Raw genomic sequence first — 23724 nt, 5'->3', positions numbered from 1 at the left:
ACATTTTTAAATATTTTTTAAAAAAATAAAAAAAAATCATAATATTATTAAAAAATATTTCCTTAATTATAAGTAAAAATTAAAAAAATAAAAACTTTTAACGATAACATCAAACGGTAAAAGTCAGTGATGAGAATATCATTTTCCTTAAAAAATTATAAAAAAATACAGCACTACAGCCACTGCTGGCTAGTTATTTTGTTGTGTTTTTTTTATACCTATTTTTTAACACTTTTAAATATATATTTTTTTAAATTCATAATATTATTAAAAAAATATTTTTTTAATCACAAAATAAAAGAAAAGAATAAAAAATGCGAGCGGTAGCTCAGAAGCTGGGAGCGCTAGCATGATTCTTAATTAAGGTATAAGAATCGTGTCAGTTTATTTATTGAAACGATAAACATATCAATAAAAAGAACTTTTTTTTTTAATTGATTGATAGTTTAAAAGAGATTTGTATTTTCTTTAGAAGAAGAAAATGCTAAAAGAATGGAATTTTCTTCAAAAAAGGAAAAATTAGAGAATGAATGAGGGTGACCAGTAAAGAGCTCTGTGAAGAAATCAATGAAAGTTGTTGGATTGGATTGGTGGTGTTAAAATATCTAATTCAAAGATATATAGCAAAAGAGAGGCTGACATTGAAGAGAATGAACTAGAGTCGGCTTGAGGATAAGAATCAATGATTGTATTGAAGAGAATGAACAAGAGGATAAAGCATTAAAGTGGACTCGAATCATATATCAGAATAATGCAAACATTCAATTATTATGATTGCAACTCTCAACCACATTTTCGTCTTCCAGACAGAACAGTCAAACAAAGCCCAAGAAAGCCACTTGCTCAACGGAACGGAGGAATGTGCATTGGAAAATAGTTTAGTGAAAAAAAGATTACATAAAATTAAATATGTAAATTTATGTGACTTGATTTAGTATGTCAGATTTTAAAATTATTTTTATTATTATAAGATAAATCTAACGAATTCTATAAAGTCTCATCAGTTTGTGAGTTTACTTTATATAATTTATTTCTTTTGGACAGAAACATTACCAAAGCATGTTTGTGTTCAAAATTCATGAATGGATGGCTTACATAACAACGACTGCCTCATCAAGAATTTTGACGTAATTTGTGGTATCTCTTTCCAAAATTCGGATAATAATTTGGGAAGATCTTAATTATTTAGTATTCATTAGATACGGGTTATAGTACGTACTCGTGGAGTTCTTCAGGTCTGTTCTCAAAATTAAGTTGTACCAATTGAATTCTGTCAAACAAGAGTAAACCAATATTACACTGTTCTATCCCTACATAAAACATAACAAGGATTAGGAACGCTAAATACACTTCTTTTTATTTCAATGTGAAATATCTTAGGTGTTATTACAGAACACAAACAAAATTGAGTGATAGTGGACAACATTTGTAGGAAAGTAGAAACAATGCCCTTTTTTTTTTCTCTAATTCAGAATTTCAAAACAAAAATAAAAACAAGAATATATCGGATGAGTTTTTTTTTTTCCTTATTACAACACTCGAGATTTTGATTTTAGTGTACTCATGTTACTTAAAAAAAAATCACACCTTCTGGAAAGCAGGATAATAACAATGATATGGAACTGGAACCACGGGGGAATGGTCAGGAAGAATCAACATGAACAGGTGATAGCTGAGAATAAGGTGGTAATTCCTAATCAATCAGTCCAGATTAGCAATGACAGCATCCACCACCTCCTGGGTCGTACTGTCTCCACCAAGATCTTTTGTACGGTACTTGCCCTCGGAGATTACACGTTTCACAGCAGTCTCAAGCCTGTCAGCAAATGAAGGAAACTGAAGATGCCTGAGCATCATGGCTGATGAGAGGAGCAAAGCCACAGGATTGGCCTTATTTTGCTGCACTACCTTATCCTTTCCCACATTTCCCGCTGAAGCACCTTGCTCAAACACAGCATGATCAGCCCCTGCGTTGCCTGTAGCCAGCAAAGACCAAATGAGATACAAGAAATGATCGGAAGATTAAAAAATAGTTAAGATGATTTTTGTCTTTTTACTCTTTTTTTTTTTCATATTTCTGATCATATATGCATCAAGCAGACACAAATAAGGTTTTTTTTTTTTTGTTGGGAAAAAAAAGAAAATTGTCACTCCCTCTTGAGTCTTGATCAGATTCATGCCATGAAGAGGCTAAGTTATTATCTTAACTCTATGAGATCCAAAATCTAATAACTCAGAAAAGCAAAGCAAAAACTAGAACTTGTAAGGCTATGAATATGATTAGAGTTAGTACCTCCTGGCATGACACCAGTTCCTCCAGCAATACCAGCTGCTGTGTTCGCCACTAGATTACCATAAAGATTAGGAGTCACCTACAAAACAAAAATCAGACTCCATCAGTTAGCCAGAAGGTGGAGATTGACGAGTTATTAATTAAAGCTTTAATGCACACAAAACGTCATTGGACTAACTGAGAAGTAGAAGAAGAAACACTTGAGATATATAGGATGCTAGATATATGACTTCAGTTATGTCCCCAGCAGGCCAAACAGTAATGAGAATAATGAGCCAAAACCCTTGAAAGAAAGGAATGTATCGATAATTCAATAAATACCCAAGGCGATTGAACCATCAATTAGAGCAGAAAGAACATGATTGAGGGGGGGGAAAAAGCGTAAATAAACTTTTCATCCTCCAACTAATAGGCATTTTACACTATGCATCCCAAACAACCAATAATGACACGTTCCACTCTCAAACAACCAAAATGGCAGAGTTTCAGAATTTTTTTATAAACACATTATTGGGATACGCAAATTTTTGTACACACATAAATGTACAAAGTTCTTCCTTGAAGTGGCTAATTCACATGGGCGCATCAACGCTATTGAGACACTTCACTCAGGTACTCAAGTGCTCTATTCCCCCTCTGAATTAGAAAACCATATTGTGCATTATTACGAGAACCTCCTCACGGAACCGACTTGTTGGAGGCCGACGCTTAATGATTTGTTATTTGAGTCTATTGATTCGCAGAGTGCGAGTTGGTTCGAAAGACCTTTTGACGAAGACAAGATTTATAAGGTCATTCATGGTATGGCCAAGGACAAAATGCAAGGTTTGGATGGCTTTTCGATGGGATTCTTTCAAGCTTATTGGGATATTGTGAAATGTGATGTTATGCAGGTTTTCCTTGAATTCTACTCTTTCAAGAAGTTTGAGAAATGTCTCAATGCGACATTAATTGCTCTCATACCAAAGAAACATGGGGCTACGGCAATTGAGGATTTCCGCCTCATAAGCCTTGTGAGTGGAGTATACAAGATCATTTCAAATGTCCTTGCTAATCGGCTAAGCCCGGTATTGGACCAAATTATTTCTACGCCTCAAAGTGCATTTGTTCGGGGGAGACAAATCCTTGATTCGGTTCTCATTGCCAATGAGTGCTTGAATCATAGGTTGCGAGAGGGAGTTCCAAATATTCTATGCAAGCTTGACATGGAAAAAGCATACAATCAAGTGAATTGGAAATTTCTTTTAAACTTGCTCAGGAGGGTGTGGCTTTGGTGATAAGTGGATTTCATGGATTCGACATTGTGCTTCTACTGCTCGCTTCTCAGTGCTAGTTAATGGCAACTCTGCTGGATTTTTTAACAGTTCTCGTGGATTGAGGCAAGGGGATCCATTGTCGCCTCTTCTTTTTGTTATTATTATGGAGGCACTTGGCCAGATGGTGAAGGATGCTATTGGAGGAGGTTTTCTATCAGGATTTTCGGTGGGTAATGATACTAATGGCTCTATCATAATCTCACATCTCTTATTCGCAGATGATACTATCATTTTTTGTGAAGTGGATCACGACCAGATTCAAACTTTATGAGCACTTTTATTATGTTTTGAAGCCGTGTCGGGACTTAAGGTGAACCTTGGTAAATCCAAGATGGTTGCGGTGGGCATGGTGCCCAATATCAACAGACTGATGAGCCTTCTGGATCGTAAAGTGTCTTCTTTGCCTATGAAATATTTGGGCCTCCCGTTAGGAGCGACTTTTAAGGCTAGAGCTATTTGGGATGAGATTGTAGAGAAAGTAGAGAAAAAGCTGGCTGGTTGGAAATGGTTGTATTTGTCGAAAAGGGGTCGACTCACATTAATTAAGAGCACTTTAACTAACCTCTCCACCTATTTTTTATCTCTATTTCCTTTGCCTACAAGGGTAGTGAATAGGATTGAGAAATTCTTTCGGATTTTTTGTTTTGGGGGAGTGGGGGAGCTAACAAAATTTCATCTTGTTAATTGGAATAAAGTTTGTTCCCCAAGTTCAAATGGTGGCTTGAGAGTGTGCAACTTGAGGACTTTCAATAAAGTTTTGTTGGGGAAATGGTTATGGAGGTACCCCTTGAAGGGGGATTCACTGTGGAAGGAAATCATTGACTTTAGACATGGAAGTACTTTTTTTTGGGGGGTGTTGGGGGGGAAGGGGGGGGGGGGGGTATGGCGTGGGCTTATGGAAATTTATTAGGAGGAGATGGCAGAGTTTCGAAGATCATATCCGTTTTGTGGCTAGAGAGGGTACCAAAATCAGGTTTTGGCATGATGTTTGGTGTGGAGATCGCGCACTTGATGGCCTTTCCAGCTCTCTATTGTATTGCAGCTAACAATGATGCTTCTTCTCTATCGTATTGCGAGTATTTTCTCATGGTTCTCACCAGTGGAATATCCTATTTAATAGGGATATTCATGATTGGAAATTGCACATTGTTTCAAAATTTTTCAGGTTGATATACTCCACAGGAAACACTACAGCACAGGAGGATAGGATGCAGTGGAGGTCCAATGGCAGCACAGTCATGACATATTACAAAATATTGGCATCACAAGGTAATGTTCCCTTCCCTTGGAAGAATATTTGGAAGTCTCATGTGCCTTCTAAAGTAGTTTTCATCGTATGGACTGCTACTCTTGAGAAGATTTTGACCATAGACAACTTGAGGAAGAGAGGACTCATTGTGATGGATTGGTGCTATTTGTGTAAAAAGCATGGAAAATCAGTGGATCACTTACTATTGCATTGTGAGATGACAAGGGTGATGTGGGATGAGATCTTTAGAAGAGTTGATGTCACTTCAGTAATGCCATTGAGGGTGGTTGATTTACTGGCTTCTTTGAAGGAGATTAAAGGCTGTCCTCAAGTGGCGGTAGTGTGGAAGATGTTTCCGTTGTGCACTATGTGGTGTACTTGGTCGGAAAGGAATGAGCGGTGCTTTGTAGATAGGGAGCGCACAATGGCGGAGCTTCAGAATATTTTTGTACACACATTATTGCTTTGGTTTTCAACCATTGTGCTTAATGGAAATAATGTTTATGACTTCTTGTCTTTAATCTATCGATCCTAGAATGTATTGGTTTTCTTTTGTATACCTCCTGTGGATACAGGCTACGCCTATTTCATTCGTATCAATAAAATTTACCTCTTACTTGTTATATAAAAAAAAAAAAAAAAAAAACCAAAAAGTTTCAATGCACATCCTCTGTTAAGATCTGACAGTCAAGATTGTGCTACATCATCCATTTTTCATTCATTGTAACACACATAACTGGATGAGTGTTATCTGCCAGTTTTCTATGGTTGGAGGGATGTAATTTGTTGGTGTGGGTATTTTGAGTGTTTGAGTGCAAAGTGTAAAACACATATTAGTTAAACTACAGAAGAAAAACATTTTGCTATCATCAAACCAAAAAAATCTTAGCTTACATATTCTCCACATAAGTCAATATAAGCAGATTATTTGGCATTGGAGCACAACAATGTGATTCAAGCTAGGTCCAGCTTAAGCATTCCATCATCCAAACAGCCAAGCATTTTTGTTTTTAGGTTTCCACCCTGGTTAGAGCACATCCATTCGATACTACAGTATACTCCAGAATCTCACTGGCTCAACCACTCTCGCACTTTTCTATATCCTATCTGCTTAATTTATGTTGAAAGGGTCTCACAGTACAAAAAACACACCTACATAAAATATTCAGTGGAGTTGAGCCAATTAGAGTGTTTCTGGTGCTCAGCTTCCTAACTTAAAACTCCAGCCCTAGTTACCTTTGGAAAGAAAAAAGAACAAAGAAAAACTAAGGCACAAGGGAAGATAGTTTCTTTTGTGAGCATATGGATTTGTATGAGATTCTCCACAAGCCAAGCCAAAGTTAATGCATGCAGCTCAACAGGTTTGTATATCACGTCCAACTTTTTTCTCTTTTATTCCGGTACCAAAAAAAATATGATTACCACTTCAAAAAATCCAATCCATGAAAACACTTAGGCCTCATTTGGTTACGCAATTCAAATGAGATGAGATGAGATGTTTTGTTGAAAGTTGAATAAAATATTGTCAGAATATAATTTTTTAATAAAATTTTTATTTTAGGATTTGAAAAAGTTGAATTGTCTATTATATTTTGTGTGGGAGTTTGAAAAAATTGTAATGATAAGATGAGATGGTTTTGTGTATCCAAACCGGGCCTTAATTTTCATCTTTTGGATGTGACTAGTGACTATAGTAAAATCAATCCAATGCTTCACATCGTGGTCATGTCCACACAGTTTTTCACTATATAAAAGGCTTTAAGAGCCCATCTAAAACTAGAACCCCATATCTATCCATGCTCATCAACTTGACAGCCATGAGAAATCAAAGAGAAAGGCCATCTCTAATATCAACCACAAAGTTATTTGTACCTTGTTACATCATTGGTAACCATTTTTTTATAAACCTCATCTTATACAACTATACTTCAGAGTCAGTTTAATATAGAAATGCATTGGTCCTCAAAAATTTTATCGCGTAATATGAAGTCCACCTAAAATAAATGAGAGCTTCCATATTAGAACTGAAAAGAAGAAGTTTTCACGAGTCACATACCATAACATCAAATTGCTCGGGCTTTGAAACCAGTTGCATGCAGCAGTTGTCCACAATAATCTCATTGTACTTGATACTGGGATATTTGGTAGCAACCTCCCGGCAAGACTCTAGAAACAAACCATCTGCAAGTTTCATAATGTTGGCTTTGTGGACAGCCGTCACCTGTTTCCTGTTGTTTAGGTATGCATACTCAAAGGCGTATTTTGCAATACGTTCTGAGCAGAACTTTGTTATCACCTAAGCCAAATAGGATCGTTTAGCAAGGAAAACTTTCCCTAGGATATGGACTAAAACAACTTTTTTTCCCTATTTGACGAATGTGTACAAACCAATGTGTCAAGACTACAATGGAAAATTTCCTTGATAATCAATATATGATCCAACACAAGCTAAATAACTCAAAACAAAGATATATCATAGTTTTTCATCAAATGACTCATATTATGAAACTTCAACGTGAAAGATAGAAAATTTAAGCATATTAGGAAATACAATTATCTGAGACTTAATTATAAAAAATAAATAAATAAATAAACAATTATCTGAGACCCAAATTCTGAACCATTAGCTATCAGATAAATTCTAAAAAGTCCTAATTCTTAGACTTTACCTTGAGGCTTTCGACGACGCCGGGGACCACCTCGTGCTCGAGCCCCGAGTACTCGCCCTCGGTGTTCTCCCTAATCACAACGATATCTACGTTCTCGTGCCGTGTGGGAAGGCCAGGGAGATTAAAGCAATTCACAAGCGAGGCGTAGAGGTCGAGCTCCTTCCGAAGCTGAACATTGAGCGAGCTCACTCCACCGCCGACCGGTGTCCTCAGCCCCCCCTTCAAGCAAACCTTGTTCTTCCGAATCGAATCGATCACCTCCTGCGGGACCCGGTTCATGTCGCCGTGCACGTCGTACCGCTCGAAGTACACCGGCGCGTGCATCGCCTCCATCACCTGCTCCACCGCGTTCGTCACCAGCGGGCCCACGCCGTCCCCCGGGATCAACGTCACCGGGCGTGGCTCCCCGTCGCCCGGTCGGGGCATGTAGGTCACGGATCGGCTCCATGTGGGGCGCGGGGCGGTTAGCCGCTTCAGGATAGGGAGGGCTCGGCGGGCCATGTGGAGCGGAAGGGAAGATTAATGTGAATGTCTAGGGGCTAGGTTAAGCCCCTGGACTTTTTGGAGACTGGGTACGAGAAGTTGCAGAGGCGAAGCGCGTGGATTGATTGATTGATCAGCTTGGTCCCTTTTCCGGTTTTGCAGTTATGGCCCTCTTTTTACGACTTTTCGATTCTGTCCCTACGGGTTGTGAACTTAATTAGAGAGTCGATTGATAAATTGAATTAAGTTTTGGAAATGAGAAATGTTTAGCTATTGTGTTTTATTTTTATTGTTAAATTAAATTTAACGTATCTTATAAAACTACATTAATTGATAAATTTATTTTTATTAAATCTGCTATAGCTATTCTTTTTTTTTAAAAGAAAATTATATTTACAATTCAGTATAAAGTCAGTATTTAAAAAATTTATTAAAGATAAATTTTAAATTTTAAAAACTAAATTTTATGATTTAAGTAATGTGAATAGTATATTCTATACACCAATGTGAAAATAGAATAACTTTAATTTTTAATATAAATTATATAATTAATGTCAAATTCACAAAATTGTAATAAAAATTCCTAGTCTAATCTAATCAGTCAGTTTAAAATTGTATCAAATAAAGTTTGAATTATATCATTATATATATATATATATATATATACAATCTTAATCTAAATTCTAACCCATTTTATTAAAAGAATCAGTCCCCATTCCCAAGCTAATCTATTATTTCATATTGTAATTTGTGTGGAATTCGGGGATGGTACAATAAACTGAAGTTTATGCGTCTTTTGTGTTGCCCCAGTTTAGACTTTTTACAACGTTAATAATAGTCACGTTATATGAAATTAGGACATGTTTGAATAAGAAAAATTATTCTCCTTAGTCACTATTCACCATTCCAAACCTCATACCTTATGAAAATACTCTCATATCCTATGAAAAACACTCCACACATTATGAAAAATCTATAGGTATGAAATGTGTGATGTAAATAGTTGTTGATTTGTAGAAAAACTCTGTAGGTAATGAGAGGGCAATCAATCTAGCATAATCTTCGTGAATCGTATCTCAATTTTGGTCCAAACTTGCAGGAAACACGAAAGAATAAGCTTTGAAGGCACTTCAGCATGAACGACTAACCGTGTCAAGTGCGTATAGAGATGGTAGTTACCAGCTACAAGAACTCGAGCTCCAACTAAATTTCCAGCAACCAAACTGCACTTCCCTTCTTTGCCAGCATAAATTTCCTATTCCCCTGCTTCCTAAGTAAACATAACAAACCAAACCCTTGTGTCCTCAAACTTTTGTGAGAACAAAACTCTTAATAATAAATACCCAGTTTCCTAACATTCTCTACCTCTAAAGAGCCAACGGATAGATACACATTCTATTGCGGATTGTTTTGAAAGCTAGATAAGTCAATAACCTTTTGGCTTTTACGATGAGAAACAGAGAAAGCACCGCATCCCAATCAAAGCATTACCAATCAACTGCTCAATAACTTTCTCACTCACGTATCCGATACTATCACTACCATCGAAAGCCTACATCTGCCACCAAGAACGCCAACATTGGGTATAATTAATGTCTAACTCCTCCACAAACCAGTCTTCAACCCCAAAAAAATGAATGCTCAATCCCACCACCATTAATGTGTGCATTGTATACGAGCAAGTGGTTCAGACTACTTGTATAAGCTCTGGTCAAATTACACTCGTACTGGCCTATAGCAAGTATCAACCATCCACAAATTTAACTTATCAAGTTGTGGATGCAGAAATGAATCTTCCAAACAAATTGAAATTATCCTATACAGTGAAATACCTTTCACTGGCAAATGTTAATCAACAATAAGGTGGCGCTCATATTAATGCATGGAATGAATTGATATGATTCTCAAAAGTTTAGTTCTCAAGTACAGCAAAGAACAGTAGAAAGTTAGAAACAGAAAATTTTCTAACAAACAGATACTAATAAACACAAATATGGCTTTTCAATGGTGGAAACCTATATGCTATGATGAAAGCTAAAAAATGGCATACACTTCAACTTCGAGATCCTCAAAGACAGTTGATTCAAGTCTCGTTTGAAGATTAGCACGAATGCCTCAGAACAGGAAAAAAAAAGAAGAAGAAAGAAATGGATTGCACAACAATCTCTGCATCAATTCTGAGACAACCAGATTCAAATATATATTCAATTCTCCACACTATGTCCTCAACTTCGTACACTGCCTATGTCATATCCATAAACTGTCAGACAGCAATCTTTAACGAGCAATAACACCTGTATCACTGAGTTGGAGCAGCAGCATTACTCCCAAATCCCATCTTATGCCCCAGCAGTGTAAGCTGCTCAACAAACTCCACTCCTGTGAGAATTTCTGTTGCTCCATATATAACATGCTTGACAGGTTGCTGACGCTGTGCAAACTCTTGCAAGCTCCCATACTCAACATAATTACCACCACCAATCATGAAGACAATAGCTTCCTTAAATGGTCCTCTCATATGACTAGTACCAGAACTTGACTTGGGAGCACGGGGATCAAATACTAGGTAACTATCAATTTCAGGGTTAGGTTTCCCGTCCATCAAGAGCTCCACTGTCCTTGTCAATGCCAGTTGCCTATCACTAGATAACAGATTCTTCACACCTGCTGTCACAGCATAGAATTTCTCAGCCCAGTCTACAATGTTATTTCTGCTAGCTGAATTTGCTGTTGCCATTGAGGCATTCAACGACTTCAATTTTTTCACATACTGAAATGCACTAGTATCAACCTCGAACTCTCTAAGTGCAGCTTCCACTGATTCTACTTCTGACTGATTAATGTTTTCTGAAGAGATCAGATACATGACAGCAAACCGCAGCTTATCCATCTTTGTCCCTTTCCCTCTGAGCACACCAAGCAGCTCATTCCGATCAATATTCCCTCGGACCAGCATGTCATTCTCCTTTTTCGCATAAGAATCAAGCGACCTCTCCTTGATCTCACCCAACAAAACAGTTGCAATATTGGTGTGCTTATCTATAACCTGCTTCCGCTCTGTTAACTCAGGCAGGGAGTTCACTGCATTCATCAAATGCTTTGTGTTCCCCATTAGGTCTGTCCCATCAAACTCAGCCCCATCAGTCCCACCGGTCCTTTTATTCACCTCATCAATATCTTTCTTATACTTATTCAATTGAGACTCAATCTCCACTGCAACTTCAGGAAATTCAAGTGACCCATTTGCCACCCAAAAGGGGTCTGAACTATCCAACTCATAGGACCTCATCCCACCCTTTTCACCTTGAACACTTAACCTATTGAGCCTCAATCCAAGAACATCATGAACAAGAGCTCGGTACCTAAAATCGTGCTGTATCCCGACTGACAATTCAAAATTCCTATCAAATATACACAAAATGGGTCTCTGGAAAGAGCTCACAAAACTCCCACCTTCTGTAAACAAATTGTTCTTTGACAACAAATGGTCCCTCAGTCTCTGATCCAATGCAGAAGCAACCATTTCAGCCGGCCCACCACGTGGGCACCTGATTATCGGAACCACGGCTAGGGTAGCCAAAACACAGAATAACCCAGTAACAATACTCTCCACAATCTCTTCAATCTCACGATCCCCAGCAGACGGATGATTTAATTGCACATAACTGGACTTCTGGGCCAATGAAAACAAGCTATCCTCCAACGTCACAAACTCCAAATATTGATCATGCACCTTCGAAATCTGATTAATCGAATCTGAATTCAAAGTCCCGGATGCAAGTTCTTCAAGCAGTGGGCGGGGAATAGAGGAGGAGAAATTGAGATGGAAACTATCATAGAGTGACCGGGACGCGTCAGCAATGACCCGCTGAATATTGGCTTGATTTGGTTGGACAAAATATACTGCGGGCACTCCATGGACTGGCTTTCTATCCTTATCGATAAGAAAGTAGAGGGTCACGCCGTGTTTTCGAAGGTCCTTGACGTGGATCAATGGGGAGAGAATGTTTTGGCAAAACTTATCGTAGATTAAGATCTTGTAAACTTCTTCGTTTGCGGTGCCCGTTGCGTTCACTGGTTGGTTCAGATTCAACATTCGAGCAATACATTCTGAACACAAAAAACCATAGATATCCAAATTCACGATCATATACGCAGAAAACTCACACAATTTTTTTTTTTTTTTTATAGGGAAGATGCACACCGATAATACATGGGTTATGTTTAATTACGAGAATAACAATCCTAACCAATATATCCCATTTGTGTTCCTTTTTTATTCTAAGCTATAAGAAATAATGGATTAAATTAGGCGAATACAGGCTAAAAATCAAAGAAACAAAATGGGTTTTCGATTAATTGTTGGAGTTACAATTTAGGTTTTTATTTGAAGGAGTAAAGATCTAAATCTAGAATAGGATCCAGAGAGAGATACCTGTGTGCTTTTGACGAAGATTGAGAGCCATGAATGTAAAATCGGTTCCGCGCGATTGATTTTAGCTTTCTATGCAAGTAAAATGGATTCCTGAGCGCTGCAATTCGAGGGGCTCGGCGTCTGAGAGCCTCGGATCCAACCGCGAAAGTGTACTAGATTGTAAAAGGAAGAAAATGTTCCTCTGCGGTGACTTTATTACAGTACCTTCTAACATCCAGTAATATCTTTCCACGTCATAAATCAAGAAAATTAGAGGAAGAAAAAATGGGACTAAGCACATAAAATTATAATTATAATAATATTTTTTTAAAAATAATATCTTCTTAAAAAATGCTAGAAAGCACGCCGGTCATGAGGCACGAAACACAAACCCTCCATGTCATCAATAATGAAAGTCTATTTTGCCCTTACTTGAATCCTTTACTTTCGTTTTGCGCCATCAGAGACCATGTCATTTCTATGCGTTTTGTGATGTTTCTCTGCATTTTGTCTCCATCACAAAATACAGTGCCATTAACTGCCATACCAGGTGCAGAAGGAGCTGAAAGCAGCTTCGACGGAACGTTCTGAAACTCATACAGTTGGAGTATATAGAAGATGGTCCACAAATGAAAAGATGTCTGGACTCTGAACTAAATTATTGTGAACAAATTCCAGTTCAATACAAAACGATAACCTTCCAAAATTTCTCCAAGTTTCCCACTTATGCTACTAACTTTTTTCTTTTCTTTTTTTCGCAAGAGTCTGGAAGCATGGTGCGTTTTGAACTCATGCGCAGACCTAGCTCCTATCAATTACAAATTACAGACAACATCCAACATGAAAATAAATACGTGATAATAAATTGTTTTAATTGCTCACAGACAATAATGGCAATTGTTGGACACCCTGCTTTGTAAATGCCAGTATAAGCATTTTTGTTTCCATGAGCATGCGGATGGTTTTAGAATTCTTATTTCTTTTCCAAATTTTCAGAAGTTTTTTTCTTTTTTTTTGTGAAGTGTTTCTATAGTTTGTTGAACCGTGTTCATCTAGCATTTTTTTTTATTTTGAAATGGTTTTGTTAATATGAGGAGTGATTCCATACTAGAGCTAGGTTTGATGCTCATGGTCTGATAGGAGCTAGGTCTGTGTATGAGTTTTTCAGAAAAAGAATCTCTGCATTACTCTTTCACGACTGCCTTCGAGTGATGGATCTTTCAAAAAAATATGAGATTCGTTAGGGAGGAGGGCAACAGAATGCAGGGAGATTTGTGTTTTACAATTTTAATATTTTTTTAATCTCACTTATCCACGTTGCATTTCGTGCTTTTCGTGAGCCTCAAGGGGCATCCCAGTAGCACTGCTCTATTTTCTTTCTTTTTATCCTCATTCATCACTGTACAGAGTTACCGCTCAGGACTCGAATAGAATTTCCATTATACAGACTCGTAAATGACCAGGTTGTGGTTGGGAACTGGGAACTGGGAACTTGGGAACAATAGGAAGAGAGCTGTGGAATTTGGACATGGATACGACGTCGTTCGTGCGCAACAGATACTGGGTTCTGAGGCACGGCAAGAGCATTCCAAACGAGAAAGGCCTTATTGTCTCATCCATGGTTCGTCTCTTTCGAATTTTCGTTCTTTTTTTTTTAATTAAAAAGTATTTCTTGTTATATTCTGCAATAAACAAAATTGCAGATTTTGTGGATGTTTGTATAATGTATATTGAGCTTCATATGTAATTTCTGTAAGAACTTAACAGAAAATGGTGAAAAACAGAGAGACCAACTTACCCTCTGCTACGACTTCATTCTCTATTAAATAATGCAGTGTACGTTGAGTTTTACACAGATAAATATGGAAAGAAAATATTATAGCTTTACACGGATAACTATAGAAATATACAGGATAAAAATCAGGATGGAAATCAAACTATTAGCATGATACAAGGAAAGAGGAAAATCAAGAAAATATTGATCACGTTGATCACTCTGATTCTGGAGAAGATTGATCTGCAGCTGCAAGTTTGGGAAGTCCAAGAGTGTCGGCTACAAGTGTGGAACGTCCAGAAGTGATTGGTCTAACACCCCCTCAAAGTGATGAGGATTAAGATCACCATTAATTTGGACCGTAGGAAAGCAAACCGAGAGGCGGTGTGCCCCTTGGTGAAAATATCAGCAATTTGATCCTGGGTAGAAATATGCTTCACTTGAATGTCTTTGTTGAGGACTTTTTCCCGGATGAAGTGGTAGTCAACTTCCATATGTTTTGTGCGAGCATGAAACACTGGATTTGAGGCTAAAGCAATTGCTTCAATATTGTCACACCAAATAGTTGGAGTTGAGGGTAGGAGTACACCAAGCTCCTTCATCAGCATACAGATCCAATATAGTTCTGCAGTTGTAATGGCCAAACTGCAGTATTCCGCCTCCGTGCTACTTTTGGATACAATGGGTTGTTTCTTGGCTGTCCAGGTGATGAGATTTGGGCCAAGAAACACACCATACCCGATTGTGTTACGACGATCATCCGGATTTCCAGCCCAATCAGAGTCACAGTAAGCTTGTAAGTTTATAGCACCGGGAGAGAAATAGAGACCATAGTCAATACTACCCTTAAGATAGCGAAGCACTCTCTTGACAGCAATCCAATGGGGTTCACGGGGATGATGCATAAATTGGCACAATTGATTGACAGCATATGCAATGTCGGGGCGCGAAATTGTACAATATTGAAGAGCCCCGACTACACAGCAATACTCAGTAGGATCAAATAAGAGCTCACCTTCGGTGGAAGAGAGTTTTGGTCCAGATGTGGAAGGACAGTTAAGAGGTTTAGCACCCACCATCTTGGTGCTCTCAAGCAGATCAGTGATGTAACGGGTTTGGCGTAGGTGTAGGCCATGTTGATCACGAGTAGCCTCGACGCCTAGAAAAAAACTCAACTCATCCAAATCTTTAACAAGAAATGAATCCTTGAGAGATAAAAGAAATAAATCAACAGCATTTGTGCTAGAACCAGTGACGAGGATGTCATCAACATAAACTAACACATATAATTTTACTGAATCAGTAGCATATATAAAAAGTGAGTAATTAGCAGTGGACTCAGTAAAACCACAATCCAACAGAAATTGGGAGAGACGGCGAAACCAAGCACGTGGTGCTTGTTTGAGGCCGTACAGAGACTTGTGCAAACAGCACACATAATCTGGGTAATTCTCATCAACAAACCCTTGAGGTTGTTCCATAAATACCTCTTCATCCAAAAACCCATGCAAAAATGCATTTGAAATATCTAACTGACGTATATTCCAGTTAAAAGAGACTGCTAAAGCAAGAACCATTCGGACAGTTGTGTGTTTCACTACGGGTGAAAAGGTTTCGGCACAGTCAATGCCATATTGTTGATCAAACCCCTTGGCAACTAGACGCGCTTTATAGCGCTCAATCCGACCATTAGAGAGTCTTTTGATCTTAAAGACCCATTTATTTTTAACAACATGCTTACCAGGTGGACGAGGGCAGAGTGACCAAGTCCCATTCGCCAGTAACGCGTCAAACTCAGAACTCATCGCAGCACGCCATTAAGGAGAAGAGGCTGCTTGTGTGTAAGTGGAGGGCTCAGCTTCGGTGACTACCGTGGAGAGTACCTGCAAGGGATACTGAATCGAGTATTGAGAGATGAAATTTGGGAAAGTTTTGGGTTTTGAGTTACCGGTCATGGAGCGGGTTGTGACGCGATTAATGGTATGGGTTTGACTGTTGGACAGGGTAGAGACTGACGGGATGGAGGGAGGTGGGGAAGTCGTGATGGGGAGATCGATTATGGGAATCTCGGGATTTTTGGGTGAATGGTCCGTAGATGAAGGCATAGGAGACGGATCTGGGTTTTCGGAGGAGGGGTTGTCGAGATTAGTTTCAGTAGTGGGGGAGATTTGGGTTGGCAATGGTGGAAATGAAAATAGAGAAGAAGGCGTACCTGGGGAGACCGTACTCGTTGAGGCAGGAGAAGAGAAGACGCTATCACGTGTTGCAGGAAATTCTTGCTCATTAAAGATGACATTTCGAGACACATAGACATGACCAGTGGTGTAGTCAAGGCACCGATACCCACGTTGTTGACTGGCATATCCTAGAAAAATGCATTCTTTACTACGAAAAGAGAGTTTGTGAGTGTCATAGGATCGGAGTAAAGGAAAACATGCCGAGCCAAAAATTTTAAGATGTGAGTATTTTGGAACCTTTTTATGGAGCATGTAAAAAGGTGTCAAGTGATGCAAGACTTTGGTGGGAAGTCGATTTATAAGATAAACAGATGTGAGGAAGGCATTTGGCCAATATGTATTTGGTAGGTGGGACCGAGCAAGAAGAGTTAAGCCGGTTTCAACTATGTGACGATGTTTACATTCGGCTATCCCATTTTGTTGGGAGGTATGAGGGCATGTTAATCGATGGAATATGCCATTTTCTTGTAAAAACGATTTAAAAATGGTGGAGGTAAATTCACCACCATTATCAGTTTGTAATTGTTGAATTTTACAAGAAAAGACATTTTCCACTAGAGTTTTAAATTGTTTAAAAATAGCCAAAATCTCATTTTTAAATTTAATGGGATATAGCCAAGTAAAGCGAGAAAAGTCGTCAACAAAAATAACATAATATTTCGATCCACCAACTGAATACATAGGAGATGTCCAGACATCAGAATGAATAAGTGCTAAAGGACGAGTTGTTTGACGAGTTGAGTCACTAAAAGGTAATTGTTTGGATTTCCCCAAAGGACATGACGAACAAAATCTTAATTTATTTGATGTAGAAACATCTAAATGTTTGGAATTAACCAATTTATTTAAAACAGCTTGAGACGGGTGGCCAAGACGATCATGCCACGTGTCGAGAGTGGTGGATACACCGAGTTGAGCTGCAAAATAAGAAATTTTATTTGAACAAGATTTATTGCCTGCAATTGGATAGAGTCCGTTCTTAACTTGCCCTTGGAGTAGTAGTCGCCCCGTGTTGTTCTCCTTCACAGAAAAATCATTTCCAGTCAGTACAAAATAACAATCATTATCCAAACAAAATTGATTGATAGAGATTAAATTTGAAGAAGCATTTGGACAATGAAGAACATTGGATAGAGTAAAATTGGAATGATTTGAGGTAAGCGATGTGGTACCCATATTTTGAATCACCAAACCTGAGCCATTTCCAACTGTAATAGTCTCTTCTCCTTCATAGGGCTGTGCGGTAGTGAGGTTTGTCGTATTATTGGTGATGTGGGCATTGGCCCCACTGTCTACATACCACACCTGTTGAGCATAAGAAGTATTACCTTCAGCAGCCATTACAACAAGATCTAATGGGGGTAAGCGGCCTTGATAGGAGAAATTAAAGCAATTATAGCAATCGAGGGCCATGTGTCCCTTTTTAGTGCAGATTTGACAAACGGGTCTGTTGTCTCCAGAGTTAGGTGCATCGGGCTTGGTGCTAGAGGACCCCACATGAGGTAGAGGACGTGTAGTTGGTATAGGCGAACGAGTCTGGGATGAAAAAGCTGGGCCTTTATTATTCTTCTTTTGCGCGTTGTCTTGGAGTAATTAGCTGCAAAGGCAAAGCTGTTTTCAGCGGGAACAGAGGGGCTAGAGACCTCCATTAACGTCTCAAAGTTTAAGAGTTCGGTCTGACAATCGTCCAGAGAGAAGTCCTTGTCCCTGGTTGCAAAGGTAAAAGCAGTGACAAAGGGCATGAACTGCAGCTTGAGTCCACTCAAGAGGTAAGTGATGAGGTCTTGCTCATCCACGAGTTTGCCAGCAGTAGACAGTTGATCTGAGAGGAGCTTGGCCTCTTCAACGTAAGAGAGGCGGGAGCGAGTTCCCTGGGAAATGGTTTGAAGTTGTCTTTTGAGAAAAGCGACACGAGAACGCGATGCCGAAGAGAAACGGGTTTGAAGAGCGTCCCAAACTTGTTTGGAAGTCTCCAGATTAAGGACGGTAGAGACAAGTTTCTAAGTGATAGAGGCATAAAGCCAACTGAGAACACAGTTATCCTGTTTGGACCGTCGAGTATAATCCGGATTCGGAGGTCCGTCAGGCAAAGTTTTGGGTGGAGCAAGGTTGGTACCATCAACGAGTCCAACCATGTCGTGACTCTTCAGGAAAACAAGAAACTGGATCCGCCAGGTAAGATAATTGGGGCCATCCAGTTTCGAAAACTGAGGTGAAGTTTGAAGGGAAGAGGCCATGAGGTTTGGTTATTTTTGTGCGGAAGCTGGGTATAGGAACGTTGTTGTTGGGCTTGAGCCTTAGTTGGCTGATACCATGTAAGAACTTAACAGAAAATGGTGAAAAACAGAGAGACCAACTTAGCCTCTGCTACGACTTCATTCTCTATTAAATAATGCAGTGTACGTTGATTTTTACACAGATAAATATGGAAAGAAAATATTACAGCTTTACAAGGATAACTATAGAAATATACAGGATGGAAATCAGGATGGAAATCAAACTATTAGCATGATACAAGGAAAGAGGAAAATCAGGAAAATATTAATCACGTTGATCACTCTGATTCTGGAGAAGATTGATTTGCAGCTGCAAGTTTGGGAAGTCCAAGAGTGTCGGCTACAAGTGTGGAATGTCCAGAAGTGATTAGTCTAACAATTTCCCCAGTCCAAAACAAGATATAAATTCCGCATAAATGGGGGATTTTATTAGCTATTCGATTTTTAATTGGTATTGCCCCAACTGGGTTTTCTTGAGAAGGCTGTTTTCAAGCGTTAATCTTGTTTTTCTCTTTCTATAGAGAAAAAAGGAATTATATTTGGGAGATATTCGGATAGACACAGCAAAACCTGCCAAAAAGCCATTTATTTAGTTCATTCATTGTAGTCAACAATGAGGCTTGGTTCATTTGGTTTTATCTTTTGTAGGAAAGTAGATTTCTTTATGTCATGACTGGTTTTGTCACCAGTGTTCCCAGATCTTAGGACGCATTTCTGGGGGATATGATCTTAGAAAGTACATTTGTTCACAGAATTTGGAGTCCACATCAAGTTTTTAACAGGTGGCTAGCATACTAACAGGAAAATGGTACGCGTGCTGAATTTCAATTGGCATCTGAAGGGGTTCAGCAAGCAGAGTTGGCTGGAGAGTTATTTCTAAAGGTGGTTGTTTATGATTCATGATTTTCGGTTTGAAGTCTATCTTTAATCCATCTCATGCTCCATTCTGCCTTTCATCCAATATGACTGCAATCCCTTTTTAATAAATTTGAAGCTTGTACTTTTATCTACTGAGTTTATTTGAGCTATATTAACAAGTGTGGAGAGTTTATTTCAATGGGAAACTACATTTTTCACGCTCAAACTACATAATTTTTTCAATCTGCATCATAAACTATCAAAAACATTAATTTGCATCCTTAACCCCTTGGGGTTGACTCAAGTGGTAAAAGCCTTGGACATGGGGGTATGCTCCCTCCAGGTCTAACGTTCAAATCTCCTTGATTACAAATAATCTCTAGGACCATCGGATTTGGAGACTTTCCCCTTGAATTACCCGAAGTGCACTTGTGAAAAACTCCTTGCCAATGGCCTATGCACCAGTGTTTCAAATATTGTACTGTATCAGTCGGTACGGCCAAAATATGTCGTACCGGCCACTGGTCCGGTACAGGTATTGCATATATTTCGTACTGGCCCAAATATTGGTCGTACCGGCCTATATTCGGCCTGTACCAACCTGTATTTCGGCCTGTGATATTTTGGCCTTTAATTTTATTTTATTTTTTTCATTTTTTCAAACTACAAGTTCATTTTTTTACCTCCAATTTAGACTATGCTATTTATAATTCATATATAGACTAGTATTTTGGAATATAATTTATATATATATATATTTATATATATAATTTATTCATATATTGACTATTCTGAAACGGTATAGATACCGAAATATTTCGTTCCAATGCTTTTACCGATATGGCGTCCGGTATGATATTCAAAACATTGTTGTGCACCCTCGGGATTAGTCAAGACGCTGTTACTAGACACCCAATACCAAAAAAAAAAAAAAAATTGCATCCTTAACTACCGAATTCTGGTTATTCGCACACTCAGTCAAGATTTGATAATATCGATGAAAAATAAATAAGACGCGTGACACAATCATAAAACTCAAATGTTAACTGAAGGTACAGACTGCCAAAATTCCGTTGTTTAGGATGCAATTGGTATTTTTGATAGTTTAGGGTGCAGATAAAAAAAATTGGTGGTCAGAAGAATGTTAAATGCAGTTTTCTTAAATTTAACTAATCTTGTAAGGGTGTCTTACAGATGTGACTAGCACATCCTTAGGTTATGACACAGGTGGTTAACATTAGCGATAAGAGAATTTTAAAAAAAAAATGTGGTAAGTCAGAGTGTTAAATGCAATTTTCTTTAGCATACCAATTGACATATAGAGATAAAGAAATGGTTCTACATAGCTCTGGTGGGGATTGCACTTTTGCATTTACTCTGTTCACCTTCTCGATTTGCCCATTCCTTGATGTATCATTCTACACACTATAGTTATTTGAAAAAAATAAAAATAAAAAAAAATTAATTTTGAATCTTGCAGGCACTAAAGGCAAATAACATACCGCTTGAAAATGTCCGCATTTCTTACTCTCCCTTTTCAAGAGCAAGCCACACTTCTAAGGTTGTTGCATCCATGTTGAATCTTCCATTTAAAGGTCCTCAATGTAAGGTAGGCTATTCCACCCTCCTATATGTGTAATATATCAAGGTTTCTAAGCATTTGTTAAGCATAAATGAAAGAGATTATATGATACAAAGAAATTTACTCACAATATCTTTAAAATAAGAAAAAATATGCTCATCATTCTCACACCACACACCATATATAATTTTTTAGTTTTTAATTTTTTTTATCTTACTAAATGTGTGGTGTATGAATGATGAGTAGAAGAACTCAATTAGTTTAGGAAGAAGAATAAAACAATAATAATAATAATAATAATAAGTATGGTATCTCTGCGCTGATTGTATAGATTTTGCTGGACAGGCGATGGAAGATCTTCGAGAACGCTTCTTTGGTCCTTCACTAGAACTTACGTCACATGATAAAGTAAGTGACTATTGGTGGTGCTTGACACATGGTTTTTGCCAAAGGGAGGATGGCAGATTGAGGGATCTTGGGTCTGACATATAAATACAATTGCAATGACTTGCTGAAAGGAACAGAAACAATATGGAACTACAGTGTATAGAATCATTAATGCTGGAGTAGGATCAGTATTCAGGTTTACTCCACAATATACCCAATGCTAAAGTATATACTTTTTATGCCATTTCCAATTAGTGATTTCGTACACTTCTGTTTGTTCTTGCTAACAGTATCAAGAGGTATGGGCTCTTGATGAAAAAGATCCGTTCATGCGGCGAGATGGTGGGGAAAGTGTTAATGATGTTGCTTCTAGGCTTTCAAAAGCTATGGCAACTATGGAGTCAGAATTTCTGGGGTAATTATTATATCCATCAGCGTTACTTGCATTACTTTCATGTCTCTCTCTTGTGAGGCTACTTGCTATAATTCTACCATTATTATCTGTGCTGGAAGCTCTGCTTCTCTCTTGTGAGGCTACTTGCTATAAGTAGGCTATGGCTGTTTCAAAATCCATGGAGTAACAATCAGTCCAGTGCAATTACCACATTCGTCTAAGTGTAAATGTAACAAATTCTGCCCCAGCTTTAAATGGCTTTCTTATTAATTTTCTTTCCAAGAAAGAAAATGTAAATGTTCCTTATGTGCAAATGATTGCATAATGTTCATTCTGCAGATGCGCAGTGTTAATTGTCAGCCATGGGGATACTCTGCAAATCCTGCAGACGCTACTCCTCAATGCGGTTAAGCAGAGCATGGCATCCAGTGGTAATGACTTGGCAGAGAGAGTTGAAGCAGTTACAGTGCCTTCTATCTTGTCACAGCACCGGAAATTTGCCCTCCTCACTGGAGAGCTCCGTGCAGTTATATGAATTTGGAAATGCTAGCCTTGGAGCCATGGCTAGGGACCTTAACTGGATTTACAATAGATTATAGATTCCTGGGAAAATTAGTGTACAATGATATTGTTATTACATATTTTTCCATTTTTTGCCTTGAACTCGTGCTTTCTTCAGGAGTTTATTCAATAGAAAGCTATACAACAGGTGTGTAAATTCTGAAGCAAAATACTCTCCTTGGTTGGGTGATTTTCTGTATAAAACAAAGATTATGTAAAGATTTTCCAGGTTTCTTGACAAAAAGCATGCAAAACTTTTTGGATGATTTCGAGAAGTTTTGCTAAATATTTTTTAAAAAAATAGAGAAATCAATAAAGGAACCATTAGGCTGTTTATTGAGAAATTAAATAATTAAGAGAAATTAAATTTTTGATTAGCTGATTTTTTTTATAAAAAGCAAAAAAAAAGGCTTTTTGGAGATATTTTATCAGTCGGTGGGGCTCTTTTACATTTCTTTAATTTAAAGAATATATGGTTGTAAATAAGAGTAATATCCATTTATACAAAGAAAAAAAAAATTACTAGATTTATACCTGAAATGACAAGCAGATTTTGTTTTATTTGTTGAGAGCAACTTCAGGCAGGTCGGGCGATTAGCTTCAATTTACACCAACAAATCACAAACTGCCACGTAGGAAAAGCAGCAAATTACAACAAAAACTCATGCACAGCTGAATATTTCTTTTCACAGTTCTGACTTCTGATCTTCCCCCTCTCTCTCCCTCCTCCCACCCCGTGACCTGCTGTAACTGGTAGTTGGGGCTTCTCTGGTTTTTCTTAACCAGCAATGACGCCAAGACTCCAATCGTCTATGTTTTTAAATTCACACTTCTCTCTCTTTCTCTCCCTCTCTCTCTCCATAGTAAATCTAGTTTCTCACTGTTCTTTTTATCTCTACAAGAAATAGATAAAAGCAAGTACTAATAATGAGAAAGAAAAGCTTCGAACCCAGTACGACTTCTACATTTTTCTTTGCTTTATTTGATCATCCGCCTGACCTGCAGAAGCAAATACGACTCTCCCAGGTATTGAAAGAAAATAAATAAGCATGAAAAATATACATATCGATGAATATAAAAATGAAGATTGGTCTAATAGGTCTTCGAATCAAAGAAGAAGGGCTTCAAATTAAAAAGAAAATGGCTTTGGGGAAGACAAAAATGGCTTAGAGGAGAAGAAGGCTTCTAGGGAGATGAGGAAAGAGAGAAGGAGAAGGGAAGGATCTAACTG

At 38.1% G+C, this 23724-nt stretch overlaps 3 protein-coding genes across 3 annotated transcripts; 1 reads left to right on the top strand and 2 right to left on the bottom strand.

The window, feature by feature from the left end:
- Positions 1–1336: 1336 nt before the first annotated feature.
- Positions 1337–8212, bottom strand: LOC108982735 (isocitrate dehydrogenase [NAD] regulatory subunit 1, mitochondrial). The gene is made up of 4 exons (XM_018954191.2): positions 7528–8212; positions 6915–7154; positions 2294–2372; positions 1337–1976 (listed from the first exon to the last, which is right to left on the bottom strand). Exons 1-4 carry the CDS (start codon positions 8026–8028, stop codon positions 1702–1704), a joined length of 1095 nt encoding a protein of 364 aa, XP_018809736.1. The 5' UTR covers positions 8029–8212; the 3' UTR covers positions 1337–1701.
- Positions 8213–9890: 1678 nt separating this feature from the next.
- On the bottom strand, positions 9891–12601 carry LOC108982732 (SEC1 family transport protein SLY1-like). Its single transcript, XM_018954187.2, has 2 exons — positions 12446–12601; positions 9891–12120 (listed from the first exon to the last, which is right to left on the bottom strand). The coding sequence occupies exons 1-2, from the start codon at positions 12474–12476 to the stop codon at positions 10310–10312; spliced, it is 1842 nt and encodes a 613-aa protein (XP_018809732.1). The 5' UTR covers positions 12477–12601; the 3' UTR covers positions 9891–10309.
- Positions 12602–13952: 1351 nt separating this feature from the next.
- On the top strand, positions 13953–22487 carry LOC108982736. Its single transcript, XM_035683915.1, has 6 exons — positions 13953–14045; positions 19513–19593; positions 21050–21178; positions 21497–21559; positions 21829–21953; positions 22272–22487. Exons 1-6 carry the CDS (start codon positions 13953–13955, stop codon positions 22465–22467), a joined length of 687 nt encoding a protein of 228 aa, XP_035539808.1. The 3' UTR covers positions 22468–22487.
- The last annotated feature ends 1237 nt before the right edge of the window (positions 22488–23724 follow it).

The sequence above is a fragment of the Juglans regia genome, chromosome 13, assembly GCF_001411555.2.
Source record: "Juglans regia cultivar Chandler chromosome 13, Walnut 2.0, whole genome shotgun sequence".
NCBI classification, from domain to species: Eukaryota; Viridiplantae; Streptophyta; class Magnoliopsida; order Fagales; family Juglandaceae; genus Juglans; species Juglans regia.
This window is presented reverse-complemented; position numbering and strand designations above follow the sequence as displayed.

What these genes read in the sequence shown, in the direction of transcription:
- LOC108982735 (XM_018954191.2), bottom strand. Translation starts at nt 8,028, where the DNA reads ATGGCCCGCCGAGCCCTCCCTATCCTGAAGCGGCTAACCGCCCCGCGC. An exon ending in CCGAGCAATTTGATGTTATG is followed by an intron (nt 2,373 to 6,914) that starts GTATGTGACTCG and finishes TTTGTTTTGTAG; the next exon opens with GTGACTCCTAATCTTTATGG. An exon ending in AACTGGTGTCATGCCAGGAG is followed by an intron (nt 1,977 to 2,293) that starts GTACTAACTCTA and finishes TGCTGGCTACAG; the next exon opens with GCAACGCAGGGGCTGATCAT.
- LOC108982732 (XM_018954187.2), bottom strand. Translation starts at nt 12,476, where the DNA reads ATGGCTCTCAATCTTCGTCAAAAGCACACAG. An exon ending in TCTTCGTCAAAAGCACACAG is followed by an intron (nt 12,121 to 12,445) that starts GTATCTCTCTCT and finishes TTTTGTGTTCAG; the next exon opens with AATGTATTGCTCGAATGTTG.
- LOC108982736 (XM_035683915.1), top strand. Translation starts at nt 13,953, where the DNA reads ATGGATACGACGTCGTTCGTGCGCAACAGATACTGGGTTCTGAGGCAC. An exon ending in CTGGAGAGTTATTTCTAAAG is followed by an intron (nt 19,594 to 21,049) that starts GTGGTTGTTTAT and finishes TGAATCTTGCAG; the next exon opens with GCACTAAAGGCAAATAACAT. An exon ending in ATGGAGTCAGAATTTCTGGG is followed by an intron (nt 21,954 to 22,271) that starts GTAATTATTATA and finishes TTCATTCTGCAG; the next exon opens with ATGCGCAGTGTTAATTGTCA.